We start from the raw sequence: 18,965 nt of genomic DNA, 5'->3' as shown, positions 1-18,965 counted from the left end.
ATCTTAATTTCTAATACTTGAAAAAATACGATGAACTCGTCACAATTTACCAAGGTAAGTGCTAAATAATGTTTGTTTGTATTAGGTGTAAACAGTAAATTTAATTATTCACTATTTAGGTTGGAGTGCCAAAGCCTTGTGGGTCCCGACGATCTGCCGAAAGATACCCTACTGGTGTTTCTAAGAAGCAAGTCCGGTGGTTCATCCCTCCAGCCCGTAAACCTGGCTGTGTGCTGTTCGTGTCGGACAGCAACGGAAGAAATCTGGTTTGTCCGTCAGTAGTTAAACCATCCTCAGACTTTCCCCTGGACTTTTCGGCCGTCAGCATTCCTGGTGGAACCATCTCGCATGGGATTGTGGAGCTCAAAGACCATCACCCCCTTCCCTGTGTTGACGTGGTCGTTCTGGCTCTGGGAACCAACGACGTTTTGAAGAACAGCAAACTAATGAAGAAGGACCCCGAGCAACTGGCCAAAACCATTTACCTCCAGATTGCAAAACTAATTGAAACGACCAAAGAATTGTATTCGAGTGCCAAGGTAAATCCCCATTTGTTTTGCTTACTGCAACAATAAGGATTATTTAAAAGTAGAAATGTCATTGATAAGTTATGTATATTTTGTTAACCAGGTGGTCTGCTGTGGCTTACATCCCCTACATTGGGACCGTGAATGCAGGCATCTTCCATCTATCAACGCGGCTATTTTAGCTGCCTCAGCCAGACACGGAGCTAAATATTTTCACTTCGAAGTCCCTAAAGTACCATGCCTAAGCCTTTGCTTCCACGCCACAACCCACCGACGGCACCCGACGAGTTTCCCACTTCTGCGTTGATACCATCTCACACAGCAGATGGGAAAGCAACATATGCTGCAACACTGTCGAGGGTATGTATGAGACAAACTTAAGCCATCACTACGAAAAAAGTAAAACAAAAAAATTAATGATAAACTTGATTGATATAACATGTTGTTAGACAATTCACGATAATCATTACGGTATGGGTGTGGTAATACTTATTATAATTACTAATACACATTCGTTGATTTATCGCAGCTACCATCAGCGTCAACGTCCGACGAAATGTTCGCAGAGGAGTTTCCACTTCTACCTGTTTTCCCGGTTTCCACTGCGAAATGCTGGGTTGAACCCGAGCGAACATATGCGGATGCAACAGGAGCTAAGGCTCCCGAGGCGAAGACCGTCGGAAGGATGGCAGTTGTAAAGACCGTTGGGCGAGCGGCAGGAGCTAAGGCTCCCGAGGCGAAGACCGTCGGAAGGACGGCAGTTGTAAAGACCGTTGGGCGAGCGGCAGGAGCTAAGGCTCCCGAGGCGAAGACCGTCGGAAGGACGGCAGTTGTAAAGACCGTTGGGCGAGCGGCAGGAGCTAAGGCTCCCGAGGCGAAGACCGTCGGAAGGACGGCAGTTGTAAAGACCGTTGGGCGAGCGGCAGGAGCTAAGGCTCCCGAGGCGAAGACCGTCGGAAGGACGGCAGTTGTAAAGACCGTTGGGCGAGCGGCAGGAGCTAAGGCTCCCGAGGCGAAGACCGTCGGAAGGACGGCAGTTGTAAAGACCGTTGGGCGGGCGACAGAAGCTAAGTTTCCAACTACCAGTCAACTGAAGAAAAAGGTTAGTAGTGTTCGTTTGTTAGGAGGTGCTAAAAAAGCTATCACAATTGCGGATTTAAAAAGGGCCATTAGCTCAATTAACTCGTTTAACCCAAGTTCCACAGCTTGTTGGGAAGCCGTAATTTCATTTTTATTCGGTTCAAAATTTTCAAAAAAAGATATAAAAAAGCAAGTTGCGCGTGTTAGGTATTTGTGGAAAACTAATGTAACACCCGAGGATTATAGTCAATGCTTCCAAGATAAAAGTGTAATGTTGTCTAACGCAGAACCAAATATTATTGAGCTCCAAAACACTGACGATACTGCGCTTGAGGATTCGCCAGTTTCTACTAATCCCAGCGGCAATATAATTGCCAACGAACCCGCGAGGCTTACCGTGCAAAAACCGGACGTAAAGTTATCCACCTGCGTCGACGGCGTAAATGATGAGGTCGATTACTGGATGCCCACGAAGCCGCTCAGCGATTCCGCAGATTTTGTCTTAATCCCCCAAGATTGGGATTTAATTTGTAGTTCTGTCCAAGGACGTTATATTAAAAACAAGAACTGGAGCGATATAATCAGAAAATATTTAAAACAATCTAACGGATATTGCTCGTTTGTTTTTAAATGTCATCGTTGGAATAAATCGGATAGATCAAATATCGTTTTTTCCTGTTCCGGTAAATGCAAATTTAATGCTTGCGGTCGACTTGTTGAAATAAAAGTGTACGATAAAACGACAAAGTGTTTCCACGTTAATTACAGCGGGATTATTAAGCATCACGCAGCCGACACATCAGGGTGTTACTTAAAAGGATCTCGCAGAAACGAACTTAAGGCGAAATTGGAAAACGTTAACCCCCGGCGCCAGTATCTTGAGAACCTCCAAACTCTCGCCGAGGATGTTTTCGAGTCGGGTAACAGGGACGATGCACCGAATGTTGGGGTTTTAAAAAAAGCAAGGCAAGAAGCGCGAAAAATCCAGGTTTTAGATAAAAGCGAGATTGGGGCGTTGCAAAAAATGTTTTCAAATCAGCAAGAGATTGGAGTCGGAGAAAAACTCCCAGGCGTTTTACGTAAATGGTCAGGTGAGCCGCGCTCAGTTATGTTGTGGTCTGAGGACACTTTAAGAATTTATCACGATAGAACTCGCTTCGATGCTGCCTACATTGACGCTACTGGCAGTATTATGTTGGAAACAAACAATTCGAAACCGTTTTATGTTTATGAAATTGTAGTTCGTCATCCGTGTAAGGGAAGAGCGCCATTAGCAGTTGGTACTTATATTACCAACTCCCACAATTCTTCATCGATTAAAAATTTTATTGCTTCTTTTAAAAGTGACGAAAATCTAATTTGTGGAAAATCGCGCGCTCGCCTTTTAATTTGCGATGGTAGTGTCGCATTAATTCAGTCCGTGTTGGCTGAAATTTTTCAAGAGAGCTTGGAAACGTATTTATCTCGATGTTTTCAAGTAGTGACAGGTAAAGCGAACGAAATTACTTTGTTAAAACCTTTTTTACATTTATGCGGAAGTCATACTATGAAAAATATGAAAAAGTTTGCAGGCATGGTAAGCAAGCGCAGGCGTGAAGTAATGTATATTATGGGTTTAATTACTTGCGCTGGTACCATGGAAGAAATAACCGAAATTATTCACCACATGGCTATTTTATTCTTGACGCGAAATGCAATTAACGCGGAAAGCAGTTGGCGATTTTTACGGCAAAAAATTGGACGTCAAATCACTTTTGATGAAACTGTATCGGATGTCGATATGGAAGAGATGCAAAAAGACGAAAACCTAATTATTGATTTTGAACTAAATCCTTTTTTAGATATTTTTACGAGCGTCATTAAAAATGCAAAAACCAATATTCTGTCAAGTGGTGAAATAACCAACGATTTTTTCAGTCCCGAGTTGCTAGAAAAGTTTGTTAAATATACGCTACCAAATATTGCGCTATGGTCAGGTATAATGATTGGGGATCTTGGAAGGCACGGCAAAAACGTTTTTTACAAACAATATTCAGATTCGTATGTTAAAATTCATAAGAGGCCGGAACAAACGTTTACCAAAGATAATCGCACGCAGGGCATCATGGAAAAGAGCCAGCAAGAGTTGAAAAGAACAAGGTGTCAGGGAAGGAAATTTAATGGTTTACACGAGTTTGCACAGGTTTACGCCGATTGTCATGTCGGCCTTGTTCGTGAATACAAGGACGGTGTCAGGGTAGGCGAAAAGCGCAAAAGAACGAATACTGAGTCATCAGACCCAGAAGAAAAATGGGGAAAGCGATCGCGAGTGGCAACCCCAGATACTAGCATTGGTAAATATATGCAGGCGCCTTCCAACCAGCTCCGTAGCTGCAAAAAATCAAAAAAAACATTGGAATGCGAACTTAACACGCTGAATGATTGTTTGTGTAAAATGACCAAAAATTGTTTAGCGCGACGCTGTTGTGCAACTAAATTTATTTCAAGCTTTATGTTAAGTAAAACAGATTTCGCAGAAATAACAGAAAAAGGTAAATGGTTATCGGACTCGCATATAGACGCGTCAATGTGCGTATTATCTAAACAATTTCCTCAGGTATCTGGTTTGCAAAGTTGTTTGGCGTTTTCGTCTGATAATTCTCCAGTACATACACCAAAAGGTACATTTGTACAAATTATCCAGGTCCACGGCAATCATTGGGTTACAGCGTCCAACATGTTTTCAACGAACGAACAAACATTGCTCATTTATGATAGTGCTTTATCTCGTGCGTATACTGATAAAGATAAGTTTAATTTATCCAGACTAATTTCCTGTCCGAACAAAACAATCGAGGTCATTTTTCCGAAGGTTCAAACACAGTCCGAGTCTGGGAACTGTGGCCCATTCGCGATCGCATTCGCTGCAGCTCTTTGTTTGGGAATTCGGCCGGAGGAAGTTAGCTTTGTTGAGAAAAGATTACGCAGCATGGTAGCAAAGTGGCTTAAAAACGAAACTATAGGAGCAAGTGACATTGTACGGAGCAAAAATCATACAAAGCGCAACAGAATGAAATTGACAATCGCGGTATATTGTAACTGTCGTTTAGCTCATAGAGCCAATAAAGATTTTAGTGTGGAATGCTGCTCTTGTAAGGCCTGTGTGGTTGACAGCGTTCCCGCAAATGTAGCAAATGACGAGGTTATCTGGTTTTGCGATAAATGTAAAAAAGGTAACTAATCGCTTCTGTTTTTTGTTATTGTTTTGTTTTTATCTTTTGAATTTATATTAATAATAACAAATTTTTGAAATAATTTAATTTGGATTTCAAATTGTAAATAAACAAATCATGTTATTTAATGACTCTCATGGTCTGGCCTTCACGAGTTGAGTCAGTCGTTCTCTAGGAAACTAGAGGTAATCATCGATCTGATTCCGGCAAGAGTCGTAAGTACCTTTTGGTAAAGAAGGGAAACAAACAGACCCTATGAATTTTAGATCTCTAACATGAAATTTTTGATCGCATATTAAAGCAAGGCCCGATTGATATTGACTACAAGCGATGGCTCATTTTGAAGAGTATGTCTTGTAGTTTATTTCGTGAAAAAATTAGCGAGAAAGTTTGAAAATTAGGTGTTAATATAGCTGAATATTAATATTCATAAAAATGAATATTAATATTTTTTTAATATTTTTTTCTAAAAGTGTGATTGCTGGATTGCTGAAGCTATTATAAGGCGTGTGTGAAAATTTCAGATCTCTAACGTGAATATTAGATGGTATTTGGGGCATTTGAAATCGAAAGGCCATATGTCGAATTTGAGCAGTTATGAAATTTTTGATCGCATATTAAAGCAAGGCCCGATTGATATTGACTACAAGCTATGGCTCATTTTGAAGAGTATGTCTTGTAGTTTATTTCGTGAAAAAATTAGCGAGAAAGTTTGAAAATTAGGTGTTAATATAGCTGAATATTAATATTCATAAAAATGAATATTAATATTTTTTTCTAAAAGTGTGATTGCTGGATTGCTGAAGCTATTATAAGGCGTGTGTGAAAATTTCAGATCTCTAACGTGAATATTAGATGGTATTTGGGGCATTTGAAATCGAAAGGCCATATGTCGAATTTGAGCAGTTATGAAATTTTTGATCGCATATTAAAGCAAGGCCCGATTGATATTGACTACAAGCTATGGCTCATTTTGAAGAGTATGTCTTGTAGTTTATTTCGTGAAAAAATTAGCGAGAAAGTTTGAAAATTAGGTGTTAATATAGCTGAATATTAATATTCATAAAAATGAATATTAATATTTTTTTAATATTTTTTTCTAAAAGTGTGATTGCTGGATTGCTGAAGCTATTATAAGGCGTGTGTGAAAATTTCAGATCTCTAACGTGAATATTAGATGGTATTTGGGGCATTTGAAATCGAAAGGCCATATGTCGAATTTGAGCAGTTATGAAATTTTTGATCGCATATTAAAGCAAGGCCCGATTGATATTGACTACAAGCTATGGCTCATTTTGAAGAGTATGTCTTGTAGTTTATTTCGTGAAAAAATTAGCGAGAAAGTTTGAAAATTAGGTGTTAATATAGCTGAATATTAATATTCATAAAAATGAATATTAATATTTTTTTAATATTTTTTTCTAAAAGTGTGATTGCTGGATTGCTGAAGCTATTATAAGGCGTGTGTGAAAATTTCAGATCTCTAACGTGAATATTAGATGGTATTTGGGGCATTTGAAATCGAAAGGCCATATGTCGAATTTGAGCAGTTATGAAATTTTTGATCGCATATTAAAGCAAGGCCCGATTGATATTGACTACAAGCGATGGCTCATTTTGAAGAGTATGTCTTGTAGTTTATTTCGTGAAAAAATTAGCGAGAAAGTTTGAAAATTAGGTGTTAATATAGCTGAATATTAATATTCATAAAAATGAATATTAATATTTTTTCGTTAAAAGTGTGATTGCTGGAAAGATGTAAGCAATATAAGGATTGTGTAGAAATTTCAACTTTGTATCGTCACAACTTTTGGAGATATTGCCCAAAACCAATCCAGCGCGCCAACTTCGCCCAGGTCAGTTATTCGAGGATAGAGTATTGATGTTGGATAGCTAAGCCAGTACAAGGTTCATGCGAAAACTTAAGCTCAGTAGCACACTTAAGATGATATTACAATATGAAAAATCTAAATCTCGCCAACTTCCGTTGAGTCCAATATGAATAAAAGAACAGATGCTAGAAGACCAGATTGAAAGATTTGGCCTGTTGCACTGTCAGATGCAGCACAAATGCAAATATTTAAGTAACTGTATTAAAGCCACGCAGTTTAACCCTAATAGACGCCCCATCATACCGATTTCCAAAGGCTTGTGAGTCAACTGCACTACTGATAAAAGGTATATCATAATAAGGTAGCTTTATGATTGTCATATAAAATCAACTTTTGAATGAAAATAGAAATATTTAAGGGCGCTGGTCTAGAATCCTACCACAGTTATGAAATCAAGCCACAAAATTTGAGTTAGGGTGCGGGTTAGCGTTCGGGTGTGGGTGGGTCAAGTATTATAATATTCTTTATTTAATACTAATACTTGACCCACCCTAACCCAAACGCTAACCCAAATAGTGTTTGTTGTGGTAGGATTCTAGACCAGCGCCTATTTAAGTCTGCAGGTGTTTTGCTAATTAACAACTCGGGGACAAACTTTTTTTTTTGATTACATAATAAAATGACTGGATTAAGCAAAGAAGAATATCTCAAGCGGTATTTAAATCCAAGTGAATCTTATGGTAAAACCAAACAACTTAAGTCCAAGAAAAAATCTAATACTAAAAAAAAGTAAGTTTCTTTTATAAGATCATGTTGCTTTATAGTGTTTGTCTTAAATTTCATTACAGGATTAAAATGTAAACAGATTTGTTGCTCAAGTAACATGTTCTGACATGTTTTGTACTATTTTTTATTTTCTGCAGTTTGTAATTAAAATACATTCAGTAATTTTATGATAATTAAGGATATGCATTACTTTTATCGGCGCTGGTCTAGAATCCTACCACAGTTCTAAAATCAACGCACAAAATTTGAGTTAAGATGCGGGTTAGCGTTTGGGTGTGGGTGGGTCAAGTATTATTATATTCCTAATTTAATAATAATACTTGACCCACCTTAACCCAAACACTAACCCGCACCCTAACCCAAATGGTGTTTCGTTGTGGTAGGATTCTAGACCAGCGCCCTTTTATCACCAAACTAATAGCAAATAACAAGTCAACAAAATTGTAATTATTGCTACAAACTAGGAATGGAATTAATTGCCTACTTTTTGTCTGTTCAAGAACCGCTGAACCAAGTAAACAGCAAGATTATTTAATTGTTTCTTGTTCCATATAATAACTTACCCTGTGCGTTGATTTAATAATTGTGATAGGATTCTACACCAGCGCTGTATTTTGTAATATTAAAGGTGTAAATCCCCGGATTAGATGAATGTGGGTCATTCTACAATTTTTGCAAAAAATATCCTTCTAAATTGGGTGAGGGGTGAGGTTGTTAATATTACCATGGCAATGAAAAAAGCTCTAAATACCCAACTTTTTATCTTATATCTATATAAAAAACTCAATTCTATTTAATTTTAGAAAAACTGGTATTGGAATAAAAATTTTTGATGATGACATTACTTTGACCTCTGCACCAGTGGATAATGATGAGGATGATGTCCACAATCAGTTACTGGTAAATAATGTTCTTTTTTTATAAGATCAGGGTTTTTTTTTATTTGTTTTTGTTTAACAATTGGAGCCGGCCTGAATCTTTAACTTCAATGCTATGAAAAATGGGGTTCACTCAATAATGGTTTAGAGCAGTGCTCCGCAACCGGTGTGCCGCAAGACCATACCAGGTGTGCCGCGACGTTCCCGGAGGAGTTTACTTGCGTTTCTAAGTACTTTTTATAGTAGAATTAACACAAAAACGGTACATAAAGGCAGGAATTTTGACCTTATGCAATATTCCAGGTGTAACTTTTGTTTTAAGAACTTTTATTAATTATAAAAGTTTTGTAAAATCTGTGTTATAAGTTCAATCGCCGTAAGTGTACAAATTAACATGAATTACTTTCAAATTTTACACCAAAGTGGAAAAGAAGATTGATTTATTTCATATGCTTAAAACCAATGAAATATCATATCTAAAGCAGAATAATCTACAATGTCATAGTTTTAGGACCACAAAACTAATAAAGCCAAATACGCATAAATATATCACTGACATAATAAGATCTAATAAAAAAGAACTAAACCTGTCAAAAGCAATTCTTAGTTTAAACAGGTCCTACATGGACAAAATAACTCCTGTAAGGTGTCGACGTCTTGAAGCTCTAGTTTGAATGGCGGTTAAGGCGCCGTTGGAGCCCCGGTGTTTAGACATAGAGTTGTTTGCCCCTGTTAGAGGGTAGTGGTGGGGTAATATGTAGGGTTAGAAAATATATTAGTGTTGGAATTATTAGGGGAGTTAGTGATGAACTTGGTTGAGCCGAGGGGTTAGGACTTCTGATTTAGTGGTATTCGTCCTGTTTTGGTCTTATTCCGAACTGTGTTTTTAATGTTTTATCTTGGCGTTGATGTTGTTCTAATTTCGGTCTTATGGCTGTAGTCCCTTTGACCGTCTTAAAATATTTTAGGAAGCCCATAAAACGCAAAATCATAAGATAAAATAAAGTAAATCGTCAAATCGTCAAATAGCCCAGGATATTTGCTATTGTTGTTTATTGTCGAACGTCAGATATTTCGTTGGTGTGCCGCAAGTGAAAAAAGGTTGCAGAGCACTGGTTTAGAGTTTGGCTTTATGAGTAAAATTATATGATGTTTGAATCTTACAAAAATAAGTTTGGAATATGTTTAGTACACTTTTTATTCTTTTGACAAAATACAAGCTACAGGACTAGGGATGTTCAAAGTAGAATCCCAAGGTATTCTAGAATAGAATGTTTCAAATCTAGAATAACGAATCCAGAATATCGAATCCTTATGTAATATGTTGAGGAATTTTAACTATTTATAAATATTTGGCATCTGTATTTTATTTAAAATAATTGAATATTATTGAAAAATATAAAAACAAAAACATGTCAGTTATCCTTCAGGTAAAGGTGGCTCTACTGGGCAACGCATAACCAGGAGCCATCTCTTTTATCAAAATTTTAAAATGCTCACCTGCACAAGGTTAAGTGGTCATAAATCTCCAACAATTATATTTGTTAGTAGTTTGTTAAGTTTATTGCTTTGATTAGGGGTGATTTTGGGGTGAACATATGGGGTTAATCTGGTTTGTCTGCTTGTTGTTTGAATTAATTCTTCTGACCTGTGAAATCACAACAATAATTTTCTTACATTTTAACAAAAATACAACACAAACTCAACTTTATTGTGCTAATGAAGCCAACAGCGGATGTTTTTTTTCAACGCAGGCTGAACAATACAATTTCTGCATGTGAGTGACATGATTTTGTTGGTCCGGCACAGTAAAATGTTCCCAAACACCTGAAGACCTTGCACGTAGCATTCCTTAATCAAAACTCTGTCTGTGCTTCTCCGCAATGACAACAAATGGTGATACATGCCTTTGCACCAACGCGAAATGTTAACATACAAACAAAGTCAAAGTCCAACCCGCGGTCAGTCCAAATACGTCACACACGGCCTTCTAAAAGCGCACGTAGGAATGAAATTTTACAGCACAGCACCAATGCAAAGCGAAATGTTAACATGCAAAGTCAGCGTATTTTTCGACTACCGTAAGTCCAAAGTCCAACCGCGCGGTCAGTCCAAATACGTCACACACGGCCTTCTGAAAAGCGCACTTTGGAATTGAATTTATTTTGGTTCCAATTACCCGATATAAACAGCAAATTGTATCCGATGTTGTACTTTGAACATCCCTGTACAGGACTAACTTTACTTTTATACAACTGGTTTTCATTGGCATAAAACAAAGGAAAAAGGAGTTCCATTACATGTAGTTTATTATTGCATTGATGCACTTACTATCATGACATGTAATATTCACCACACTGTCATTGTTTGTATGAAGGTCTGGTTCTGTTTTACTATTGAATTTTATTTGCAACATCAAATAAAAGAAATATACCAAGAAAAATAGGTGCTACTATCCTGACTAGCATGAATTAGCTAAATTCTTGGATCTCTTGTGTTCATGTTTAAAAATGTAAAGCGATCACATGTACAATTGTTGTACAGCCTTAAATTATGTTCTGAGGAAAAATACTTCGCATTGCCCAGAAGCGTAAAAAAAGGCCCTTTGATTTTTTGTTTTTAACAACCTTAGCATATTTTTTAGCAAAACAAAATACCGCCGAATTTTTTTGCATTTTAAAAGTTGTCATTTAATTTTAAACTATTTTTTTCTAGTTTATTTTGTATTTTTTAGTTGTGTGTTTTTATATTGTTTAGGTTGATGATGAAAAACCTCAAATTGCAGAATTGGACACAAGATCGTCATACCAAAAGGACCTTGATGATTACAGAACTAGTGGTAGGTGGAAGAAACTTGGGCATAATGGCAAAGAAGAAGTTTCAAACAATATAGAATCTGACAGCGACCTTGATATCCCCAGAGTATCAAACATAAATTCTGATTCTGATAATGACCTTGATGTTAGAAGAAAGGTAATGAAGCGCTATGACTCTGATAGTGACCTTGAAATCCCAAGAAAAGTCCGAAAGAGAACCAATTCTAACAGTGATTTAGACACTAAAAAAAGCGGCTCAAACAAAGTCCAAGAAGACTCTGACAACGATTTGAATCTTCACAGAAATCACAAAAACTTAAATCGTCATGATTCTGACAGTGACTTAGACATTTTAAGAAGTAACGAAAACACTCGAGTAATAAATAAAGAAATAAAAAGAAAAAAAAATATTGACAAAACCAAGGTAACTGTTTTTTGTTTATTTATTATTTTACTTAAATATGGAAATATACCATCAGAGATAAAGTAGCTATATATATCTAAAGCGGAATCATCTATAATACTTAAGTTTTGAGAACCACAAAATATTGAAAACAAATGTGCAGTAATATATTTGACTGAATAATACCTAAACTGGTAAGAATAACATCTAAACCTGTTGGGTTAAGTCATAAACTTGTCAGAATTAGTTAATGGCCTAAATCCCAAAAACTAGAGATAGGGTATATGTTGATTCAAAGGTGCCGTTGTGCTAGCATTGGCCATTCTGCCATAGGCGTTGGGACGCCTTTGTTTTAGCATGGTTCTGTCGTGGGGGAATTGGTTTGGTTAGTGGGTTGATATCAATATTTCCTCTTATTTTATTTCTTACCATTTCCGCGGGAATGGGTAAGTAAAAGACCTGTTTTTGTGAGCTTTTTTTTTTTTCAGTCTGCTAACGTCAATTTAAAGTCTGCCGCACATCACCCAGCTACATGTACTATTTGAATAAAAGCAAGCATAATGACTGAGTCATGCAATTATTTTAATGTAGAGGCAAAGTTTTTTAATTTAATGAGTCAGCAACCTGTGGCTTTTTTGTCTGTATTTTCTTTCTCATATTTCTAAACAAAGTAGGCTCATTAGGAAAAACAAGTGAATTATGAAGGTGTTGTTAGTCTCACAGTATAATAACTGAACATAGCCATGCCCTCCCCAAACTTTTTTTTTGTCAACATTACCAACATAACTGCAAAGAATTGCAAAAACATAACATTTTATAAGTGGTATGATATAACTCACTTTAGTACAACTAAATTCTTTAAATGTTTGCAGCTTTTTAAACTATAAGGACAACATCAAACGTTTAAAGTTTTTTCATTAGGGATGCTTGTTGTTAACTGCTTTCTGACAGTGATTAATATACATTATTGTAATCACCTAACACAGTGATCTCCAACCTTTTTCATAAGCGATCCCAATTTAAATAAAATGAAATACAAATTTATTTTGCGACCCCATTTTGTGTCAGATACGAATAAAAATATTTTAAACAATACTGGAACAAAGTAATACAAGAGAATGTGCGTATATTTTACACAAATATAGAGAGAACTGTGGCTCACATGTGCACCAAAATTATTGCCGTAAGAAATTTTAGTTAACAAGTAAATTTAAATTTAGCACACAAACGAACACAAAAATTGTAATTTGGTTCAACAATGAATTGCATTCAGTGCGACAGTTGCGCCTGCGTAGTATCCACTATAGTTTCTCCAAAACTGACTCCACTTTGCACAACCGTATGTGTTTTAAGCATAACCACACGTCTTGCTCTACTTCCAAGCGATTACGATGTTTCGTTTTCAATATGCTCATTACGCTAAATTCCGCTTCACAAAGCCATGTGGTTGGAAACGTAATGAGTTGTTTACTAATAAAATTAGACGAGTCTGGTACGTAGATTGCATCAAAGTCCAAAAGTAAATATTTGTTCAAACCTTTGAGTATTTTACTTTAAACGAGTTATACAAAGTGCGTTTTGCTGCATTCGCTGTCATAATTAGGAATATAAAGCCGTATTCATACACTGCAAATCACGTTGCCTAAGTTTATTACTAAATTTGACTTTTTGAAAAAACAGTCCTTTTATAACGGGTGTTTGAAAAAACAGTCCTCTGTGGTGAGTTATTGCGACCCCGAAAAAATTTCAGGCGACCCCACTTAGGGTCGCGACCCACAGTTGGAGACCACTGACCTAACATATGCCACTATTGATGAAGATTCGGCTTATGTTTCTTTTACTTTAGTGTAAGTGATCTGATTGTGGCATAATACCTACTTTATACACTAGATACAGTATTTAACATAGAAGATGTATTGTATTAAAAACAAAACTTTCATGTATCAGTAGTAAGCTCCCATTCTTCTCGGCATTATAAGGAGCTTCAGTGCGCAATGCCATTCTAGGCAGTCCTAACCTATGCAATATTATATTTTGCATTTCTTTGTGGCTTGTATGCAACAGATTTTTAAACATTTTAAAACTATAACATCATAAAAAATCTTATTTAAAATATATGCTCAAATATGAACTACATTGCCACACTAACAATTAGCTATGAAAAATACAACTATCAAACAAAATTTAGCATAATTTTTTCTTTTAAAAACTTATTTAACAATGGCTTTGCTCTGTTTATATTAAACTCAAAGCCTGACTTTAAACCAGAGATGCAGAGTCGCACTCTGTACTCAATTAAGACTACGTAAAACTACCCGATTCCAAAGTGCGCAGTGCGCATACACAGTGCAAAATTTTGAAACTGATATGGCCGACAACTCTAGATTGTAATGGTAGAATAGCATATCATTGATATTTCAAACCTTGTATTGTAAGTGGGCGAAAGATATGACACTTATAAGTGAATTGCTGAAAATCTACCCTATTTTTGTACGTAAATTGGTGAAATACAGGCTGTAGAGTCGGGGAGGTGCTGGGGACTCTACGAAATTGCACATTTTGAAGAACCCCTGGCATAGAGATACATATGATACAATACATTCCGGGCAATTCCAAATAGTTAGGCTAGAATTTATGCATTTCTATTAATCACCAATGATATTTGATTTATGTATTTTTGATTTTTATGGTGTGGGCTCTCAATTTAAAATAATCTCTACATCCCTTTTTTACACATTAGCTAGGTATTTACAAAGGCATGCACAAAAAAATAGTGAATTTGGTAAATGTTATGTTTTTATAAGGTATACAATCTATACCCTTATCATGTCATGAAGAATGTTGTATTTTTCTATTTAAAGTAGAAAAAATATATATTAAATTACTCTTATTTCAGGGTGCCATGACAGGTGGAGGGTCTGGTGGCTTAACCAGTGTTGATGCTTTAAGGCATGAAATGCAAATTTTAAAGAAAAAAGATGCAGATCTGAGATCATTAGCAAATGTTTATAAAGATGAAAGTTAGTATTTTTTATTCAGAACTTGTGGCATAAAAAATATGATTAATTTACGATTTATTCTCATATTCTTTAATAAAATTGAATATTGTTAGCCACAAGCATTGAGATTGATAACTAGTCATCAAGCTAGGTTGGTGAGTATTGAACTTTTTTTTAATCTGAATATAATTTTTGTTTCAGAAACTATTTTTAGAGAACGAAGTGGTAAAAAACGTAATATGCAAAAGGAAGACGAGGTATCACAACAAGCAATAGAAAAAAGAAAGCAGAAAGAAGAACTTTATGATAATTGGGGGAAAGGGTAGGTTTAATAGCAGTATAAACATCATAAAACATGTATTATCTTATTTGTCTAATGTGATAAAATGAATTCAGAAATTGCCAGAAGTAAATTTCTCAAAAAATGTAACACTCTTTTTGATTGACGATGGCATTGTATTTTATACAAAAAATGCAAAAATATGTTGATTTTTCAATGGTTCTAGAGAACTTCTTTGAGATTAAGAAAAAGTAACACAAAATCAAACAATAATAGCTTAGTCTAAAAAATAAGCTGATACACATATACAAGTTATATGTTACAGTGTCATTTGGGTATGTAAAAGATGAATAAATGAATGACGAAGGTGTGTCTCCTCATTTAAACTGACCTTAAATAAAAACATACTTAAACCAAGACAAACTAAGTATACAACTCGCACATTTGTATTTTGAACAAGAAACAAATTGACAGTATTTTTAGTGCAGCTTATAAACTTATAAAGCTCACAACAATCCATTAAGCACATCAAATACTATTTAATGTTTTTAATGTTTAGGACCCACATATTCTGTATAAACGATAACAGAATAAATTAGGTTTAATAATAGTCACAAACAGATTACTGGAAGCAATAAATAAGTCTGGCCCTATGCGAGAACTTATTCCAAACCTTTAGAAAACAGCAATCAAATGACAATTATAAAGGTGTTTCGAGAACCTTGTTGTTAAAGCGTGAATTCGTAACGCACCTGCGCAAAAGGCACCCAGTATGATATAAACCAGGCATTCTTTAACTTTTTAGGCCCTGGCTTCTTTTCCGAATCTTATGTTTTGCATCGTATAGAGCAGTGTTTTCATATCACTATAAAACATAGCTCAGTGAAATATGGTGCTTCACTGTTAAACTGTAAAATTATGCCAAATATATGTTTAATATCTAAGCAATCTTCGGCCAAACATTAGTTTAGCAATGTAATTATGTAAATTAGTACCCATAGCACATTAAAGTTGCAGACAGGAGAACACACAATAGGACCTAAAAGTAACAATACCTAAAGCAGAAAAATCCTTAAAACCACAATATTAATACCAACGACATAATAAAGCCAAATACGTAGTAGTATTCAGGACAAAATAAGATCTAAAATCGTCTAAACAAGACCTAAACATGTCGGAAATAAGTCCTAAATTCACAGGAATAAGGCCTACCCTAAATGGACAAAATAATGCCTGATTCTCTAGGCCGGGAGAGCGTATGGGACGATCGGAGGCCATAGGTCTGGCATCGGCCGTTTTGGTGGCTACGTTTGAACGCCCTAGATTTTTTTAGCCTGTTTGGGGTTATTGGTGGGTGATAAATGGGGTTCGAAAATGGGAAAGGGTTGAAATTATTAGAAGATTTAGTGATGTACTTAGGGTTAGGTAAAATGTTGTGTAGGTCTGATTCTGGCCTTTTAGGTCTTATTCGGACACGGTTTAGCGACATAACGTGCCATACAACAGCTAATTAAAAAAGGCCAACCTAAAAGTGACGTCACTGTTTAGTCCGGGGGTCGACCACATTTTCCTAGTCGCGGGCCTGACACAAACTCAGAAAGGTCTGGCCCGCCGTACATTTTAACTATGTCTTGCTGCCTCCACGAAACACAGACCAACAGCGTAAAATATGTATTAGATGTACTCGACGTAAAAAATGCTTGTTCCTATGTGTATGCCGGCCTAACATTCGAATTGTTGTCCGGGCCTGACACAAACTCAGAAAGGTCTGGCCCGCCGTATTACATTTTAACTATGTCTTGCTGCCTCCACAAAACACAGACCAACGGCGTAAAATATGTATTAGATGTACTCGACGTAAAAAATGCTTGTTCCTATGTGTATGCCGGACTAACATTCGAATTGTTGTCCATTTATACAGAGTTAAACAAACCAAAATGATGGAGTCCGCCATTGCAGAAACCTTGCATGAGTCTAACAAACCACTCGCTCGGTATGCAGATGATAAGGACCTTGAGCAAATAAGAAAAGAAGAAATGAGAGCTGGTGATCCAATGGCAGCGTATATATCCAGAAAAAGGCATGTTCAAGGCAATACTACAGGTACTCTCTTTTGACGATGGCGACTTTATTTTGTTACGAAGTTAAGCTGAAAAATATTTTGTTACCAAGTAATAAAGTATGTATTATACAAGTCTGAACTGTCGTGTTGGGAAACCACTGCTATTATAGAATGGTCCCACGTTATATACAATGATAAAATGATTGTTATATTACCCATGAACTCACATGCCTTAAATCAAAGTCCTACCTTGTTTGTTTCCTCGCTGTCTGGCAAATAAAAATCTCTAAATACACGTATCTCTATGCGTTTTTGAATGTAAGTTTTGTCCGTTCCCAGTATTTTAAATCAATAAGACTTTTTATTCAACAGAGGTTCTTCTAAACAGAATTTCTTGTTTTAATTTTCCAATTCTTGTACCAACGTAAATAATTCTCTGTGATCAACTGATCATATCTATTGTCTTCTAAATCTTTTAAAACATCGTTTTTGAACATTTAGATCTTCCGAAATACAGGGGGCCACCACCAGCGCCAAATCGATTTGGAATCCAACCTGGATACAGATGGGATGGTGTGGATCGTTCCAACGGTTTTGAGAAAAAATATTTTGATAGTATTTCAAACCGTGAAGCAAATAAGGACGATTTTTATAAATGGAGTGTCGGTGACTTATAGAAGTACAAACTATTCACTTTTCAACTGTCGAATGCCAAAATAAGCAGCACGTTGTTCATGTGCCATTAAATCATTATTTTTAAAGAACTGCTTTAACGTTCCTATTGAATGATACACAGCATCGCACTTCTGTAAAATAGTTTTTTAGTGTTTTTGTTGCTGAAGAGTAGCAGCTTTTAACTAAAATATTCAACGTTCAGCTGTATTTTTTTACTTTTCATATTGATAAATGTAAGATAAAATTACTTGTAAGTCTTGCAGACTGACAAAACAGAGGCGACTACTATAGAGCGAATTGTTATTACTAATTTGGAGATTCGTTAAATAGGTACCGTGACGCTGTCAGACTTTCCAAATCTGTTTACTAATTCTGCAAAAAGTCATAGGTTCTGAGCGCATGGCCATGCTCCTTCAGAAAATAAGGCTATTTCGGCTTTTTACTGCTACATTTTGACTGTAATTAGTTTAATGGGGCATTTGGTGTTTATTAAATTGAAGCAAAACATACATAAATAATACATATATTAGTGCCTCCGCGTTGTTTATCCAACCTGTCATAAATGTGTCCGTAATTTATTTGATTCATACCAATTCAAAGTGACCGTTTTAATGAAATTAACTGAATAAGCTAACTGTACAAACAGTAGCAGGCAAAATCCCGTTTTGCCCTATAGGTCTATTGGTGACCCCGACGTGGTCTGAACCCGCAGAACGCAAATGGAAAGCATCATCGGAACCCTTTATAAGACAAAAAAGTACTAAAACAGTTCATCAAAATCAAGATCACAAAGAAATGCTTTGAACAATTAAACAACAAATATTCTAAAGTAAAGAACTATTTCTAAAGGTGAACCGGAAAAAAATAATTTTAAACGGAAAACCATTTACTTGCTATACCTTGCGTTTTTTTAGTTGAGTCATTGCTAATAATCTGATGATTGTTCTGAAGGAGTGGATTGATTATGAGGTCCCATTAATGTATTTTGCCTCGGTGAATTAACCTTTCTTCATCCATGGGGATTGTCTGAGTCTGATACAAGTCCACGCAGTTTTTGTTGGCTGGTATTAGGCAAGCCAGCGAGCCACAACCGTTATGTTTATTGACTGGCCACCAACTGACATAAAATGTTTACAGTATGAGAGTTAAATGGGTGGGCTTGCGGAAGTGATTAATATCTCACGGCTTAGGCCGGAAGTTTTTGGTAAGCGGTGTTTTTGCGATTTCTGCAAAACTGCATGCCAAAAAGTTTAGAAATTTTCCGTGACGTCACATCAAAGGGGCATAACAGCCCCAAAAAGCGTGAAACCGCAACACATTTGAAAAAACGCAATACGATAAATTCCATTATTTGTGATTATACATTAATTATTGCTTGTGATGCTACAGTACGGATTTTTATATGTTAATGTTTC

General features: G+C 36.1%; 2 protein-coding genes across 4 annotated transcripts; both read left to right on the top strand.

The window, feature by feature from the left end:
- Positions 1–3,588: 3,588 nt before the first annotated feature.
- Positions 3,589–4,827, top strand: LOC146160418 (uncharacterized). Its single transcript, XM_083384943.1, has one exon. The coding sequence runs from the start codon at positions 3,589–3,591 to the stop codon at positions 4,825–4,827; it is 1,239 nt and encodes a 412-aa protein (XP_083241069.1).
- Positions 4,828–6,794: 1,967 nt separating this feature from the next.
- Positions 6,795–17,934, top strand: LOC146160417 (uncharacterized). Of its 3 annotated transcripts, none has more exons than XM_083384769.1 (8): positions 6,795–6,997; positions 7,275–7,440; positions 8,241–8,337; positions 11,073–11,555; positions 14,431–14,554; positions 14,735–14,855; positions 16,735–16,916; positions 17,377–17,934. In XM_083384769.1, the coding sequence occupies exons 2-8, from the start codon at positions 7,331–7,333 to the stop codon at positions 17,550–17,552; spliced, it is 1,293 nt and encodes a 430-aa protein (XP_083240895.1). In that variant the 5' UTR covers positions 6,795–6,997; positions 7,275–7,330; the 3' UTR covers positions 17,553–17,934. The 3 variants fall into 3 exon arrangements, with proteins under 3 accessions (XP_083240895.1, XP_083240894.1, XP_083240893.1); XM_083384768.1 differs by having other exon boundaries at positions 7,268–7,440; XM_083384767.1 differs by lacking the exon at positions 6,795–6,997 and having other exon boundaries at positions 7,256–7,440.
- Positions 17,935–18,965: the final 1,031 nt, after the last annotated feature.

This window comes from Ascidiella aspersa, chromosome 3 (genome assembly GCF_963924565.1).
Source record: "Ascidiella aspersa chromosome 3, kaAscAspe10.2, whole genome shotgun sequence".
Taxonomy (NCBI): Eukaryota; Metazoa; Chordata; class Ascidiacea; order Phlebobranchia; family Ascidiidae; genus Ascidiella; species Ascidiella aspersa.
The sequence above is the reverse complement of the archived record's forward strand: the minus strand, read 5'-3'. Positions and strand labels throughout refer to the sequence as shown.